Genomic DNA, 16684 nt, shown 5'->3' on the forward strand with positions numbered 1-16684 from the left:
AAGCCCCAAAGCTTACATACCTTTTAAAACAAAGAAGAATAAATTATAAGGATGTGGCAAGAAAAGGGGCTTAGGCTCGAGCCAATTAATTGAGGCAGTGATTAGAAAGTATTTGGGGGAAACTACTTGAAGATACGGGTGATTTTAGTAGATTTGTTTGTTCAGGTTCCTACTCCCATTTGGCACCAGTTTTGATAATAAGAATGCTGTCATTCTCTTCCTTGGTGCAGAGAGGGCACCTTTTTCATGGGAAGTTTTATGACCTCCTTGGAGATAGAATGGAGAGGTCGGTGAGCCCTTCCTGAATCAGGTTTTCTCAGGTTCCCGCAGCTCAAAATACTCAACCAAAGAGTCATGTGTGGATGGCATGTTCTGAACCCCTTCAACATTAATGTACTGCTCACATTGGATTGGCAAAGTGCTTAGTGAATTGTCATAAGATATGTAATCCACAGAACTTGCTTGCAGTAAGCCTGTGAGGAATGAGAGTGTTGCCTTTGTAAACTACCCAAGTAAGTCCTATGCTCTAAAATTCTTGTGCGACAAAAAACAAAGCAGTGCTTCAACAAACAAAGGAGTATGTCTGTTAAAGGTGGCATTATGCTGCTCAACTATGAAGATACTTGCAATTTATTGATCATTTTTTTCAGGATAATTTAAATGTCTTTATCATACTTTCACATTCATATAATGTAGTAGTTTGAAATGGCTCCTTATTTTCCTGTTGAAAGAAATGAATGCAATGTAAATATAGTCAATCCTCATTATTCACAGTAGCTCTGTTGTTTAAAGCTGCCATGAACACTGAGTAAGCAAATGGAGAACCATTGCTTCTAGGGGAAATGTAGGCTTGGGTTCTTGCAGCATCTGGTCTTACATTTTTGTCATCCAATCAATATATAAACTTGCTTTGTTTGTGTTTCTGTTTAACAATACCTTCCTTAGTACATATTGTTGATTCATTAACATTGAAGTCAAGGTCAACAGCACTTAGCTCTTGCCTAATCAAAGCTTACCTAACACACATATTTTCTCCATCAGGCACATAACAGCTTCTTTGTGCTTGGGAACACAAGAAAACACTTCAGCATCATGCTTGGGAGAGAGACATCTTGAACAGTGAAAACTTTCATAACAAGCCCCCAAAATCGAAAAGAAAAAAATGTGGCCCTAAATAGATCACGAATGGACATGTTTTGACAGGATGAGAACTGACGCAAGAGGGCAGGACATTGCCTTGTTGGACCTCAGCTGGGAATGTGAGCTTCAGGTCTCTCTGCAGCTGTAGGTGAACGATAACAAAAGCACCATGAGTGCTGATGCTGGGACTGTAAGTACATTTTAGTGAGAAGGGAAATTTGCAGATATAATTTCTGACAGTAATGAAGGATCAGCTGTACCTGTTAATTGTTAATACTTTTAAAAACATATATATTTCCTTGTCCAGCTGGTGTTGCTCAGTGGTTGAGCATCCACACCTATGAACCAGGAGGTCACATTTTTATTCTTAGTCAGGGCACATGCCTGGGTTGTGGGGTCAATCCCTGGGGGGGGGCATGCCGGAGGCAGCCAATTGATGATTTTCTCTAGTCATTGATGTATCTATCCTTCCCTCTCCTTTCCTCTCTGAAATCAATACACATATATTTCCTTTTTAGAAAGTTTTCTTATATCCCAAATCTCAGAGTGATAAATATACTGTATCTTTGGATCATATGATATCATTAAATTTTTTTTCTTAAACATCCATTCTTTATTCATTTAGCACTAACCAACTTGTTTTCTAGAGAATTTCCCTTTTGAGAAATAAAATTTCTTGCAGATGCTTACTGCAGTAATTTACAGGTAAATTATATGATGGAAAATTTAATTTTTTGGACATTATGATCCATTTAGTCATAGTTTACAGTATCCAAGTTTAAAGAGATATGAAAATAAAACATATCTGGAGGTACTAGATAGCAGCCTCTGTTTAGCATTAAAAATTTGGGAGATTTCATTAAAATGTTGGGTTTCTGACCCTTAAATATTGAATGTGTAATCACTGGGGTGTACACTTGAAACTAAAATAATATTGTATGTCAATTGAAAAATAAAAAATACTGAATGCTTGAATAACTTCAGATATGCTGCATAGCTTCAGTTTGCCACAGGCGGATAAAGACTACTTCCCTTATGCCCAAAAATATATCCCAAACACGTCCTATTGTTCTCTATTATCAATAGTTTCTCTATTATCAAGAAGTTTCTAAGCTAGTAACTTAGCACCTTTCCCTGCTGATTTTTTAACCAAGGATAACATTGTCTGCTACCCATATCTTTATCAAAGGGAGAAAGTGAAAGGCAGATCAATGGCTTTTATGAGACAGCACCTCTGATTTGTATGAACTGCTTGTCCCCTCTGAGCATTCAAGTTGTAATTTCAGGAGCTTCCAATTATTTTAGCCCTGTCAGGATTAGTTATCCGCATTGCTCATTCACGGAAAATGAATTAATCCAGCGGCTCACCGGGGCCTCAGTGGGCGTGCGTGTCCTGAAGTAATGGATAGCACACCCAAATTCACAGTGAATTCGATTCCCTCCAGTGCCCAAGTCAGCAAGGTGTGTTGATGGCTGGGCCAGAGAGTATCGTTTAGTGTTTTACCAGACAGGACCCAACCACTGTAGCAGACAGGAGAGAGTACATTATGTCACAATCTGTATACATTCTGAGCTTTAGGAATCGTATTTTATAGTTGAGGTAGAAGATTCACTCAAAGGTATGTGAAATTAACAGAAAAATCAGGTGAAGCTGTAATGGACCACATCCCTGCACAAACTCAAAACTCCCGAAGCTCTTGTGGACCATTCCCTCTCACTAATGTGGACCATTCCCTCTCACTAATTCCCTCAGTATTATGTAAATTCCCATGAAAACAGGGCCTCAAAAACAAGTTCCTAAATCAAATTGGCATATTTTAGCCGATGTAGTAGTAAAATTTGGCCCCAACACCAACAGTGTTTTACATGGAACTAGAAACAGAAGCTTAACTGAATAGTAATAAAAAAAATAGCTGAAATTACTGTTAGGAATAATTAATATCAAAAGGCATTCTGGGGCTTTCATGAATGTCTGTTTTCTTTCCTTATCTGTGGAATATTTACTTGGGATTTATAATGTCACATAGGCTTTTCCCTAAAAGAAATCTAGATTTTGTATGGTCAAAAGTTGTAGAGGTATTTTCAGTAAATAGTTATTTTATCATAGAAAAGTCAAGTCTAATTTATTTGACTTTTTGGTTAAAAAAATAAAAATAGCTTCCATATAGATTTTCTACAAATATATTTTATACTAATTTTCAGAAATTGCTTATTATGCCTGCATTATCAGATGTATTAGAGCTATAATCCTGCTCAGAGGTAGATCACTCTGATTTTATGATATCCTATGGGTTGTGTGTGTGTGTGTGTTACCATGGAGGAGGGCAGAGAGAACCTTAGTGGTTTTCTTTTTATATTTTCCTGTTGGATAATATAATTTTTAAAATTACTACTATTTCCCTGTATTTTGTCCAAGTGTGCCAACCACATGATTAGGCAGTCACAACTCATCATATATTATAGTTTTTCATGAAATAACACAATAATAAAAATATATATCAGTAAGGCCATCTTTGTTCTTCATTGAATAATATAAAATATCAATAAATATCTCAAGTTAGGGTAAAATTACTTGGTTAAAATGCACCTAAAACTTAGTAACTTTAGTCTGAGATAGGTAAGTTTTTCTTAAATATATTCAATTAGAAGGAAAACATATATTTTGTATTTAAACTCAAGCTAAAGTTAATATTTTAGTCTTTTAAGCAAATAAATCCAGTATGTCTATAGTAAAAATATTTAATGTTTTAAACTCTGTATTCATATAGAACCCCACAGTGGTAATATTTATATAAATGCATGCCACTAAGTCATGCCTATGTCTAAACCCTTAGAGAGTAAGCCTACATTATACTAGATATGGTTTTGAAGGAAAATAAGAACAATAGAATTTTCTTTTGCCTGGTCTCAAGCACCAACTATATTTAGATCAGTTTAAGAAATGTTTATTGTGCCAGAAATACAAGATGGAACAATGCAGAGTCAGTACCTTAAGAAAGCTTAAAGTCCACAGAGGAAATTGGTCGAATAGAGAGATCATCCTATCTAATAAAGAGGGAATATGCTAATTGATTGGCCTGCCCTCAAAGATGTCAGTGCCCATAGTCAATAAGGAGGGAATATGCTAATTGACTACCACACCCTCAAAGATGGCAGCACCCACAGCCACAAGATGGCAGCGCCCAGTCCCCTCAGCCCCACTGGGGCGGCAGACTAGCCGCAATGCCAGGCCCGCCTCCAGGCGGGCCCGGCTGCTCTGTGCCCCTTCCTCCAGAATCCCCCAGTCCCCTCAGCCCCCAGCCACCCAGGGCCAGGGCTGGCCCGAGGTGCAGGCAAGTCTCAGATGGAGGCTTCCCAGCCATGCAGGGCCACCTGAGGCTCAAGTAAATAGGGCAAGCCGGGCTGAGGGACCCCCCCCTCCAGTGCATGAATTTTCATGCACCGGGCCTCTAGTTTCCATATGAGATGAGAGGGGATACAGAAATGTGTGCAAGGGTGCCATGGACAACAAGCAGGAGTGTTTCCTATACTGAAGCTTTTCTGATAGGTGAGGCTTGGGGGATGTTAAACTAGATTTTTAAAATAGCTATTTGTTCAAGGAAATGAGCATAGCATTAGAGAAGGCACTAGGTGAAGTTAGCAAGGGATTTAGTCATTTCACAGTCATTATCACATAAAGAGAAAGATGAACTAAAATATGAGGGTGTGGGAGAAGGCAGGAGGTCTGCCATTGAGGGCCTTGTAGGCAATACTGAAGAGCTTTCAGCAAAAAAAAAAAAAAAAAAAAAAAAAAAAAAAAAAAAAAAAGTTTATTTTGGAAAGATCTTTCTGTGTGGAGGGTAGATTCAAGGAAAATTATACTGGGAGATGGAAATTGTCTATTAATAATGGTAATACAATAGCCAGTGTGTGAGATGATAGTAGCCTGTTGGTAGTACATGTAAAAAGTAAGCTTTGTGTTTGAAAAATATAGACATGCTGAATTTCACAGGACAGTGTGTGAGGAAGGGAGGGGCTAAATAAAATCCCAGATCTCTGTCCTGAGACAGGAGCAATGGGGCCAGAGAAAGAATTAAGCACTGGACAAGTCGAGTTAGATATGCCTGTGGAAGGTCCATGCAGATCAGTCATCCGGGTAATTAGATATTGGAGTCCAAATTTTATGGGCAAATGAAATCAGACTTCTCTGATATTCTCCTTGTTCTAGTATAACTTGTCAAGCACTTATGAGCAAAACAACACATTGTAAAGAGAAATATTGCATAAAATGTGAGATGCTGACCTTCATGAAAGGGCTTTTAAGGTTTTTGTTTTTTTATTTTTATTTTTCTTGAAGTAGAAGTGATTTTCAGACTCTCTAGATAATTTTTTAAAGGATTTAAATATAGACAACAATATGGTGATTACCAGAGGGAATGGGGAAAGGGGAAGTAGAAGAAGGTAAAGGGGTGATAAATGGTGATGGAAGAAGACTTGTCTTTGTGGTGAACACACAAATCTATATAATTCTATAGGTTTATATAGGTTTGAAACCTATATAATCCTATTAACCAATGGCACCCCAATTCATTCAATAAAATTTTAAATAAATAGGTGAATAGATACAAGGATTTAGAGAAGGCTCGTTTGGTGCTGTTCCTCTAAATTAGCTGTGATTAACATTTTGAAATCTATTTAGCTATTTATTTAGGTTTAAACCACAGATACTACTGTATTGAAATAAAAAGCAGGGGTTAGAAATAAAAAAATCAGATCCTAACTGTGTGCAGAAGAGATGAGATAGACAGTGTTTCGCCAGAGTTAATGTCTCTCAAGTACATATTACCAAGTCAAATAATAATGTTATAAATTTTCCCTATCAGCACAAAAATGTAGTTTGATATTCTCATTCTTTTGATCTGACAATTAAAACCTCTGATATATGAGTGGTTGTGGTACTTTAATGTATTTAATAGGTAATCAGTAACCCCTTAAATAAATAATAATTATTAGTTTTCAAAACTCATGGTTTATGCAAAAACATTTGATTAAAATGAAAAGTGTTCCAAATAGTAGCAAATAATTGTGAAGTAGATTACTAAGAAACATTTTATTATAAGTTTTTATTTCTTTCAGTAATCAATTTATTTGTGTGAAAGAATATATCATAGAGGTTCATAACAATTATATCTATTTGTAGGAAATGTATCCTTTGCTTTATCAAAAGCAAATTAAACAAACAAACAAAAACCTGCTGGCTTCTCAGTACTATTCTACAGTAAAAGGAATAGGGGCTCCTTGGAAAAATGTCTGATTCCAGATCTGGGGAAGGGGAAATTCAAGATGAGCTTGGAGAACCTTGAAGTGCCAAAAAGTGAGAGAAAGACAAGAGAGAGAAGAGAATCAAGGAGGGGTGAAGGCTGAGGAGCAGGAGGAGGCAAGGTATAGAGGAACCCATTTGAAAGAGCTCCCAATAGCTAAAGCTAGAATGTTTTTAATAAAGACATATTGGATTAAATTCAAAGAATGCAATGAAGATGAAGACATCTATAATGCTAAAAATAAATAATTGAATAAATGAATACATGAATGAATGAATGAATGAATAGAACCCATTTTTCTTACAAAAGAATTCCAAGTAATATATGTAGACATTTCCCCTTCCAGGAGGTGCAGATTAATTCCCCTTACCTTAATTATGGGCTAGGTTATGGTGACTAATTTCCACAGGAAAGGATACAGAAAGGGAAAATAGTGACTTTACAGTAAAGAAATAAGCAGACATCACCCTCATCAACATCACTAGTGAGAAGTCATGTTCAAATTGTGCTTGCCCTGATGGGAGATGATAAGATGGATACCACAATTTGTGGTATTTTTCCTAAACAACAGAGACACCAGTCAAGTCCTAAAAAAAACTTCATACCAACCCAAGCTGAGGAAGATTCTACAAAATACCTGACAGGTAGTTCTTGAAGGGTCAAAGTTATGAAGGACAAGGAAAGACTGAGAAAATGCTACAGATTAGAGGAGGCTGATGAAACAGGATGACTGAATGCAATGTGAGAATCTTGATTGGATCCTGGAATAGAAAAAAAAAAGACATTTGTGAAAAGTAGTCTGTATTTCAGTGAATCATTATCCTTAAGTTAATGTCTTAGATTTGACAAATGTACCAGGTTGTGGAAAATGTTAATGTTAGAGGAAGTTGGGTAAAGGATATATGTACCTTGGTGCATGAAGGTCAATAAAACATACTAATCAGCTATAATATTCAGGTTTCCTACATTATAAATATTGAGCTATCATTATGCATTTTGAAATATAATCAAATGAAATAACATTCTCCTCTCTCCCTCTTTCATATATATTTACATATGCGTTTATGCACACATACACATAATTCATGGATTATTCCATAAACTGGATAGATAAGTAAATGTATAAAATCTAGAAGGATACACACTAATATATTACTCATTAACATTGGTGATCTCTTGTGTTTGGGCATTCTCTATTATATTTTTTTAATTTCTTATCAACAATAAGCATGTATTATATATATTTTTTAAATATAGCAATGGTGTTTTTAAATATTAAAATCTTTAGATGGTAAAAACTTCTCCAAAATATCTTATCCAAATTCATAAAGTAGACTATGTAACAATGGAAAAAAAAAGAGAAGCTTTCTACCATGTTATTTGAGAAGTGGGCACATTACCAGCTCTCAGAGTTATTGTTAGAAACAAAACTGTGGAAGCACTATGATTTTGCATTCACTTTTTGACTAGCTATTATTGCTGTTCAGATTGCTTAAACAGTTCCACCATGCAGGTTTAATCACTGCACAGAAAACTTAATTCTAGGGAGTGATACACAATCAGGGTAATGGGGTGAAAAATGGTGGCTTGTCCCCAAATAACCACAACATATTATTAGATGTCAAATAAAATCTTAATGTATTTTTGTAGGAAATAAAACTAAATTCTGGGTGTTTCAATACCTCAGACTCTCTTAAAAGTGTATGGTATGTGTTCATGTATACATTGTATATCATAGTTATCTCCAGGAATTTTGTAATTTCAAGGTCAACTCTAAGATCATAGTCACACACTGATGTTGTGAAAGCAATTAACCCATTGAAAAAGGATCACCTTTCAATACATAATGAGAGAGAACTGAGTTGCAAAGCATTTTGTCAGTGTTTCCGCTAACCACTGACCATTGTAAGATGAGGCTTGGTGGCTTGAATAGCATCCCTTCATGTTTTGTTAATATCCTAGGACTTGCCATAACCGGTTTGGCTCAGTGGATAGAGCATCAGCCTGCGGACTGAAGGGTCCCAAGTTCGATTCCGGTCAAGGGCATGTACCTTGGTTGCAGGCACATCCCCAGTAGGGAGTGTGCAGGAGGCAGCTGATCAATGTTTCTCTCTCATTGATGTTTCTAACTCTCTATCCCTCTTCCTTCCTCTCTGTAAAAAAATCAATAAAATATATTTTTAAAAAATCCTAGGACTGCCCTAACCGGTTTGGCTCAGTGGATAGAGTGTTGGCCTGCGGACTCAAGGGTCCCAGGTTCGATTCCGGTCAAGGGCATGTACCTTGGTTGCGGGCACATCCCCAGTGGGGAGTGTGCAGGAGGCAGCTGATTGATGTTTCTCTCTCATCAGTGTTTCTAACTCTCTATCCCTCTCCCTTCCTCTCTGTAAAAAATCAATAAAATATATATTTAAAAAAAAATCCTAGGACTGACTGTCTGAAGAAAAAAAAACTATTCCCATATTTCTGTTACTTTTTTCTTTGCTCTTGTGCCATGCCAGCAGGACCAAGGGTAATCTCAAGGGGGGCGGGGTGTGTGTGAAAGGATTAAGGAAAGACAGACAAGAGAATAATAGCTGGGACGCTGCCTCCCTGATGAGGAGACAACGACAGCGCCCACAAGCCATGTCTTTATTTTATAGCAGATGCCAGGAGGCAAAGTAGGGGCGTGATCAAGTTGTTTATAGCATTCTCATGAGTTTCAACCTCACTTAACTACATGCACCCGAACTCTATCACAAGGCACATGGGTCTATGTGTTTGGACCATAGGTTCATGCTTACAACCACAGCCCTTGGCTATGATTGTGCTGGGAGGGCCCTGCCCTCCAGCTGGGACTTGCACATGGCAATGAGAGGACCCTGTCCTTTCATTAGTCTGAGGCTTAAACCTGGCCAAAACACCATAACTGCGCCCCACAGCTCTAAATGCAAGGAAGAGAGACATCAACATTTGCATAAGTCACTATTCTATACCTAAAACTGAATGGAGATTTTGATTTAGGAGAAGATAGAGGAGGGATAAATTCTTGCTTCTCTCTAAGCTCAGAGAACATGAATGGGAAATATGTTATGTCAATTAATATATATCGAAGGTGTATAAAACCATGATGTGTCTGTTGTTCAACTGTCACTGATATAAAATTGAGTGCCGATTTACTTTCTAGAATTCAGAATTTATCCCTTCCTTCCGACTTTTCCCTTATGAACTTTTCAAGACAAAAAATGATATCTACTAACTATTGGATTATCATCATCAGATTTCACTTTTTCTCCCTTTTATCTTTCATCACAGATGATAAAGATATTTTACTTGGAATTCATCTGGGACAGTATAGTTGATTGAGCTCAAGTCTAATTGCCTTTGCAGTGCCAGCAGAAACCAAAATTTAATGGCTGTTTTTCCCCATAGTAAAATAAACCTCTGTGAGTCATAGCCTCAGAGAAGAGAATTCTGTAGATTAAGAAAGTCATTTTATGGACAGTAAAGAACAGATTATTAGAATTATAACTTAAATGTCAAAGTTATTTTTTTTCTCTCTGAACTTTTTAGAATGCAGGAATTCTCTAACCAATTTTTAAAAACGCAAATATTTGATATAATAGGGTAAACATTTTTAAATGGTTGAAAATCTATCAATGATTTGGAGGAAGAACATAAATTTTCTTTTAAAATTTAATTTTATTATACATATATATTAATATTATTGAACTAATTAGGGTGAAATTGGTTAATAGATTATACAAGTTTCAGGTGTACAATTCTGTATTGTATTGTGTTCATCTCCCAAAGTCAAGTCTCCTTCTGTCACCCTTACCCCAAATTCAGAGACAGTATTGTGATTCTAAAGTAATTGGAGCTAACCAGTTTGACTAGGTTCGCTAAGATTTCAAATTAAAAGCCAAATAAGTGGATTTAAAAAATACTTTTAATGACAAAATTCTAATCATGAGAACTAAGTTTCTATTTTGTGCTCAAAGCTTGATCCTTGTATTGGAAAGGCACTGACCAATATGACATAATAAATTAGGTCATTCCATTTCCATTTCAGGGGTGCATTAAGTAGCAGCTATAAAACAAATCCCCACCGTCACCTTCTTTTGAGGATGGTGACAAAATTTTTTATATTTCTAAAAATTTTATATAATTTCGTCTCCATTGAAATGCCTTAAAATCAAATTAGAACTTTTATAGTCACAATATAGACTAGATATTTGTTCTCTTAACTCATTTATGGCTAAGGATCGCTGTAGTAAAAAAGATGAGTAGCTGGATTTTCCATTCTAAAGGCAGGGAGCCAATATGAAAATGCAGACAGATGTGAGGCCCAGGAACAAATGGTAAAAAGCTTCTTTAAGTTCAGTTAGCTATAAACTCAGAGTACTACCATGAAGTTTACTCAAAAAGTAGTAAGATATAAAAAACATTAGAAGCTGAATATATCACCAAACCCTGAATTCAAGTGCTTTCATTCTTTTGTCAAAGGAAAGCTAATTTGTGATAAAATGTGTATTTTAAAATCATAAGAATTAGCCTCTTTTAAAAAGGAAGACATTAAGATTTCATTATACTGCAGGAATTAAAGTTTTTACTTATTTCAAATAAACTCTAGACTCCCACATAAAAATTTGAAGTATATAAATCATTGATGGCATTTTTGTTAATCAACATAATTACAATTGAAGGCCATTATTTTTTTAAATATATTTTTATTGATTTCAGAGAGGAAGGGAGAGGGGGAGAGAGATAGAAACATCAATGATGAGAGAGAATCATTGATTGGCTGCCTCCTGCATAACCCCACTTGGGATTAAGCCCACAACCTGTGCATGTGCCCCAACCAGGAATCCAACTGTGACCTCCTTGACTTCTTGGTTCATAGGTAGATACTCAACACTGAGCCATAGGGGCAGGGCTGAAGACTATTCTTGATGACTACTAGCAATACAATTCACACAGGACACACAATAAATCAAAAGAAGAAATAGGACAAGAATCCAGGATTCCATATTTCTCAGAATAAAACACTTCTTTTTTTCTTTTTTTTTTTCTGTGCAGATAATGGTTGGAAATAGATGTACTTCACACTGGATGGCAACATACAAAAACTGAACTATAATGTGTTCGTTTGTTTTTCTTATTTCAGGGGCTGATGTTATCAACTTTGATGGCCATGTTGTGTTGCCATATAGATTCAAAAACAAGAAGACGAAAACACTGAAAGATGTCATTGCCTTGAAATTTAAAACCACCGAGAGTGAAGGGGTGATCTTACACGGGGAAGGACAGCAAGGTGATTACATTACATTGGAACTGAAAAAAGCCAAACTGGTCTTCAGTTTAAACCTAGGTATGTTCCAACTTTTGGCATCATTCTTTCCATTAATATTTCCATTAGAGAAGTATTAATGCTGTGTAACTCTTAAAATGTAAATCATTTAAAAAAGTTTACATTGTTATTGGTTCAGTTTAACCCACAGTGGTTTGCATATATTGATATATAGATATATTTATTCATTCAAAAAATATTGCAAAACACCTGTATTGTACAAGGTGTATATTAGCATCTGAATACAGTGGTGGACAAATAGAGAAGGACCTTGGGCTCATAAAGTTTATGCCCTAGTGGAGGAGTAAGGTAGTGTCTTATGTGTTGTTACCTTAAAATAACTGAGTCAAAAGAAATGATGTCAAATAATAAGTATAGTTGACCTTTGAACAACATGCAAACCCTCCCACAGTGGAAAATCCACATATAGCTTTTGACTACAGTCAGCTCTTTGCATCTGCAAATTCAACCAACCATGGATTAAAAACAGTATTTTCTATTGGAGGTTGGGAATCTGAGGTAGGGAATCCGAGGTTGGAATCTAATGTTAGGAATGCTAAAATTTGTTTTCTATTCATGATTGGTTGAGTCCAGGGATACAAAGAGTTGACTGCATTCAATGAGTAAAACCTTCATATAAGTGATCCACCAAGTTCAACCATAGTATGAAATCAATTAAATGGGCTAATATAATTCTGCAGAGGTAAGAGGGGTCAATATTGGAATATGTACTGAGAAAGGTCCTCTACAAGATGTTCAGGTTGCTATCAATGACAAAAGACAACCATGGGAGAAGAGCTTTTAAAGGAAGCAGTCACTACAGACAGAGCCCTTCCTTGCTGTTCCTTGAGCAAGGAAGATGATGTAGATAGAGACAGTGAGTAATTGAGAGAGAAGATGAAATCCAAAATTTAAGAATTGTTCAGATCTGTAAGAACCTGGAGAGCAGGGGTGTGGGACCGTTTTTCTGCCATGGGCTATTCGGATATTTATAACATCATTTGTGGGCCATACAAAATAATCAACTTAAAAATTAGCCTGCTAAATTTCGGGAAAAAATTAAACTAACTCATCCCTAATGCGTTGACTGGGCTAGACTAAAAGATTTTACAGGCCTTAAGGAGCCCATGAGCAGAACATTCCCCACCCTTGCTGTAGAGCATGGCACAGGGTTAGATACTATTTTTTAAGCATGAGAAGTTTACTGCCACCTCTATAAAGATAATGGTTCCATCCACATGAGAGTTGAAGATGGACTCCTCAGGTACAAGATGAGCTGTCTCTGTCTTTCAGAAGGTGGCTGTCAGTGGAGATGCAGAAAAATAGGTCCACTGTTGAGATGGTTTTAGTGGCACTTTCAGCATGATTTGTAATGAATTGGGTGTTTAGTAAGAAAGGAAGAGATCAAGTAAAAGGTAATTCCTAGGATATGACTTTGGTACCATTTTCAGAACTAGAGAAAGCTCTATTTTCTCTGTAGAGGAGCATTAGTTTAGAGGATCATTCATTTCCTAGACATTTCCTCTAGGAACCGCAGACTTCTGTGTTTGGACAGGGTGCATTTTAGTTGCTGATTGATCATCAAAGTTGAGATTTCTCTTAGAGTGGCAAGCCTGAGATTGACAGAAAACGGTGCTGATTGGAGACAAAGAAGGGGGCAATGGATAGGAGGAAATAAGAATATGTGATGTCAGAGACGAGGAAAAGAAAATTGGTGGTTACTGTGTTGAAGTCTCTTAAAATGTCACATAAGAAGACAGAAAAGGGAGGTTACTGTTTAGCAACATAGAGGTTACTGGTGATTTACTCTCAGAATAATATGCATGTAATATAAAAAAAGCTGTCTGGACAGAATAGACCACACTCTTTATAGTGATGGAAATAGGTGCTAATGTTTTACATATAAATTCTTCATAATATTCTCTACTCTTATTATTGAACATGTATACATGTGTTACCTAGGAGAAAATTAGCCCTAAATAATTTTTGAAACAAGGTTCAATAGGAGTTAAAAAGACAATATACAAATGATGTATCATAGAGAATTATACATTTGAAACCTATATAATTTTAATGAAAAATAGGAAGTTAATAAGGAGGAAATGGGGAGAGAAACACAGGAAACGTGTAAGTTATTTTTAAAAATACACATACACAGCAACTGGATTATATCTTTAAAAGTTTATATTTTCAAACTTTTTTCTTAAAAAAAATGTAAAACATACAGAGCCACTATGCGTTTACAAAGGTGTGACATTACATTACTGTTCTGAAACAAGTAATTGCTCATATGACCACACACACACACACACACACACACACGATCAGTACCATTTCCCTGGATAGCAGTTTATTTAAGGGCTTTTATTGACTGACTAAAGTTTATGGCTGCCATGGAAACAGTCATTCACTGTCCCTTTTTAAAGCCATTACCTAAATATCAGGTACATCTAGCTGCCGCTTAGTGTTCTAGTCTAACTACTTAAATAAAACTTAATGTAGCCTTTCACCTGGAATTCTCCCTTCCTCCTCAGTGTACACCCACAATCATCATATTTGATTTAATCACCAAAGGAAGAACATTTGATCTAGGAAATACATAAAAAATGTCAGATATAGGTATCGTTAGCACCTTAAATATGGGAAAAAGGGGAAATAATTTAATTATTCAGCCATTCCTGTGTTTTTCTTATTTTTATTATGCTTTTCATTCTGAAACAATATTATATTTTTATAGCATTTATTTTTGTCTGACCATAAAAAGCAACATTTCACTTGACAAAATAGAAAGTGGTAGATAGTATATACACAGCATCCCCAGATGACCTTAGTAAACATTTTGAATTCTCACAGCCTTTCCCTCTTATTTGTAGTCTTATTTCTATGGAGATCTTATTTCAAAACTAGATGAAAGCAACATATATATTTTTGCAGGTTTTTATTTTGAAGTGTGACTTCTATACTTTTTCATGTCACTAAATATTGCATTGTGCTTAAGATTATGGTACTTGGATTTAGAGGAAATTGACAATTGTCACGCTGCATTTTCTTGACCGAAAATAACAACACTAACCTCAATAATAACAGACTGTTAACAGATACTATTTAATGAATATTCACTAAATGCCAGGAAGTGTGCTAGGGTCTTTGCATGTACTGAGTAATGTAATCCCCACAGAAACCTTGTAAAGCAGGTACTATTATTTTCACTTTTTTACCTCTGAAGAAACAGAGACCTAGAGAAGTTGTCAACTTGCCCAGCATCATTGAACATCAGAAGCTAGGCCCTCTGGCTTCAGAGCTCATGGGACACTGACTTCAACAGGAACCTAAATTTTTTAAAGCTCATTATTTTTAAGGGAACAGATATTTTCATCTTTACTAGCTTTTATGTACTTTGAAAACAAAATTTTTAAGTATAGTCACATGCTGGTTTTCCCTATAGCAACCTCAGTAGACAAAGCATCAACTCATAGTGGGTTTTTTAAAATTTATTTTTATTTTTGAGAGTCTTACAGATATTCCCCATCCTCCCCCCACCCCCCCGCCCATGTTAGTCCCCCTTCACTGAGCTCCCGCCCGACCCAGGCCTTCATGACACTATTGTCGGTGTCCATGGGCTATGCATATATGTATATCCTAAATTCTTTGGTTAATCTCTTCCCAACCCACCTCCTCCTCCCTTCCCTCTGAGATTTGTCAGCCTGCTCCATGCTTCCATGTCTCTGGACCTATTTTGCTCATCAGTTTATTTTGTTCATTAGATTCCACATATAAGTAAAATCACATGGTATTTGTATTTCTCTGACTTGCTTATTTCACTTAACATAATCATCTCCAGGTCCATCCATGCTTACAGCTGCATAGTATTCCATGGTGTAAATGCACCACAGCCTTTTTATCCACTCATCTGCTGATGGGCACTAGAGGTATTAGTGTTTTAATAAAAGGTCTTCTTCTACCCAGAGCCGTGGTGTCACCACCTTATTTCTTTTCCACCCCCGTGATGCAGGAAGCAACCAGCTTGGCCCGATATATGGCCACACGTCCGTGACGATGGGGAGCCTGCTGGATGATCACCACTGGCACTCCGTGGTCATTGAGCGCCAGGGCCGGAGCATTGACCTCACGCTGGACAGGAGCGTGCAGCACTTCCGCACCAATGGGGAGTTCGACTACTTGGACTTAGACTATGAGGTGAGCTTGAGGACATATAAACTGTGATCAATGTTGAGTGGCTGCCTTCATCTCCCACTTGTATTATTGTTAATTATGTGCCTTCCTCACCATTTTCATTTTATTCTCCAAAGAAAAATTAACTTATAATTTCAAAACCTAGTTTATTAATATATGTCATTTTATTCTTTTATAAATTTCAAATAATAAATATTTGAAAAATTTTTAAAATCTTGGTGCCAAAGTAACAATTTGAAGAGAAAGAACATCTATCATGTTATCAGGATTACTTAACGAGTCCTGAATAAATTTAAGTTACAATCTTTCCATTTCTTATTCATTATAATGTAAATTACACTATTTTACTTCATAATACACAGTATTATAAACAAAGAGTTGCCTAATATTTATTACAAAATTTCGAATAAGAAATCCTGAGTTCTGATTTATATTAAGCCATTTATAAACGTATGACTATTAATCGTTCTTTTGACAGGTTCTATTTTCTCAGATATAATTGTCGCTAAAGCAATTGAAATAGATTATATTTTTAAAAAATTGTCCTTAAATAAAAATGGCTATTTCTTATCCTCCAAATGATCAAAGATAAAAAAAGCTATGATATTGGTCTAGTAAAATTATATATTCTCATAATATACTGGTAGGCATACCAGGTATTTTAATAAATTATTTGGAGAGCAATTCAACCTTTAAATGTCCATTCAAAAATGTTAATCAT

The 16684-nt window shown here is 36.1% G+C and overlaps 1 protein-coding gene across 1 annotated transcript in view; it reads left to right on the plus strand.

Moving 5' to 3' along the window:
- The window catches only part of CNTNAP2 (contactin associated protein 2), a 1845032-nt gene that overhangs the window by 826270 nt on the left and 1002078 nt on the right, over positions 1–16684 (plus strand). Inside the window, exons 5-6 of the mRNA XM_059712082.1 lie at positions 11587–11790; positions 15782–15966. Coding sequence (XP_059568065.1) covers positions 11587–11790; positions 15782–15966 — 389 coding nt within the window. The remainder of the gene's footprint in view (positions 1–11586; positions 11791–15781; positions 15967–16684) is intronic.

This window comes from Myotis daubentonii, chromosome 10 (assembly GCF_963259705.1).
Source record: "Myotis daubentonii chromosome 10, mMyoDau2.1, whole genome shotgun sequence".
NCBI lineage: Eukaryota > Metazoa > Chordata > Mammalia > Chiroptera > Vespertilionidae > Myotis > Myotis daubentonii.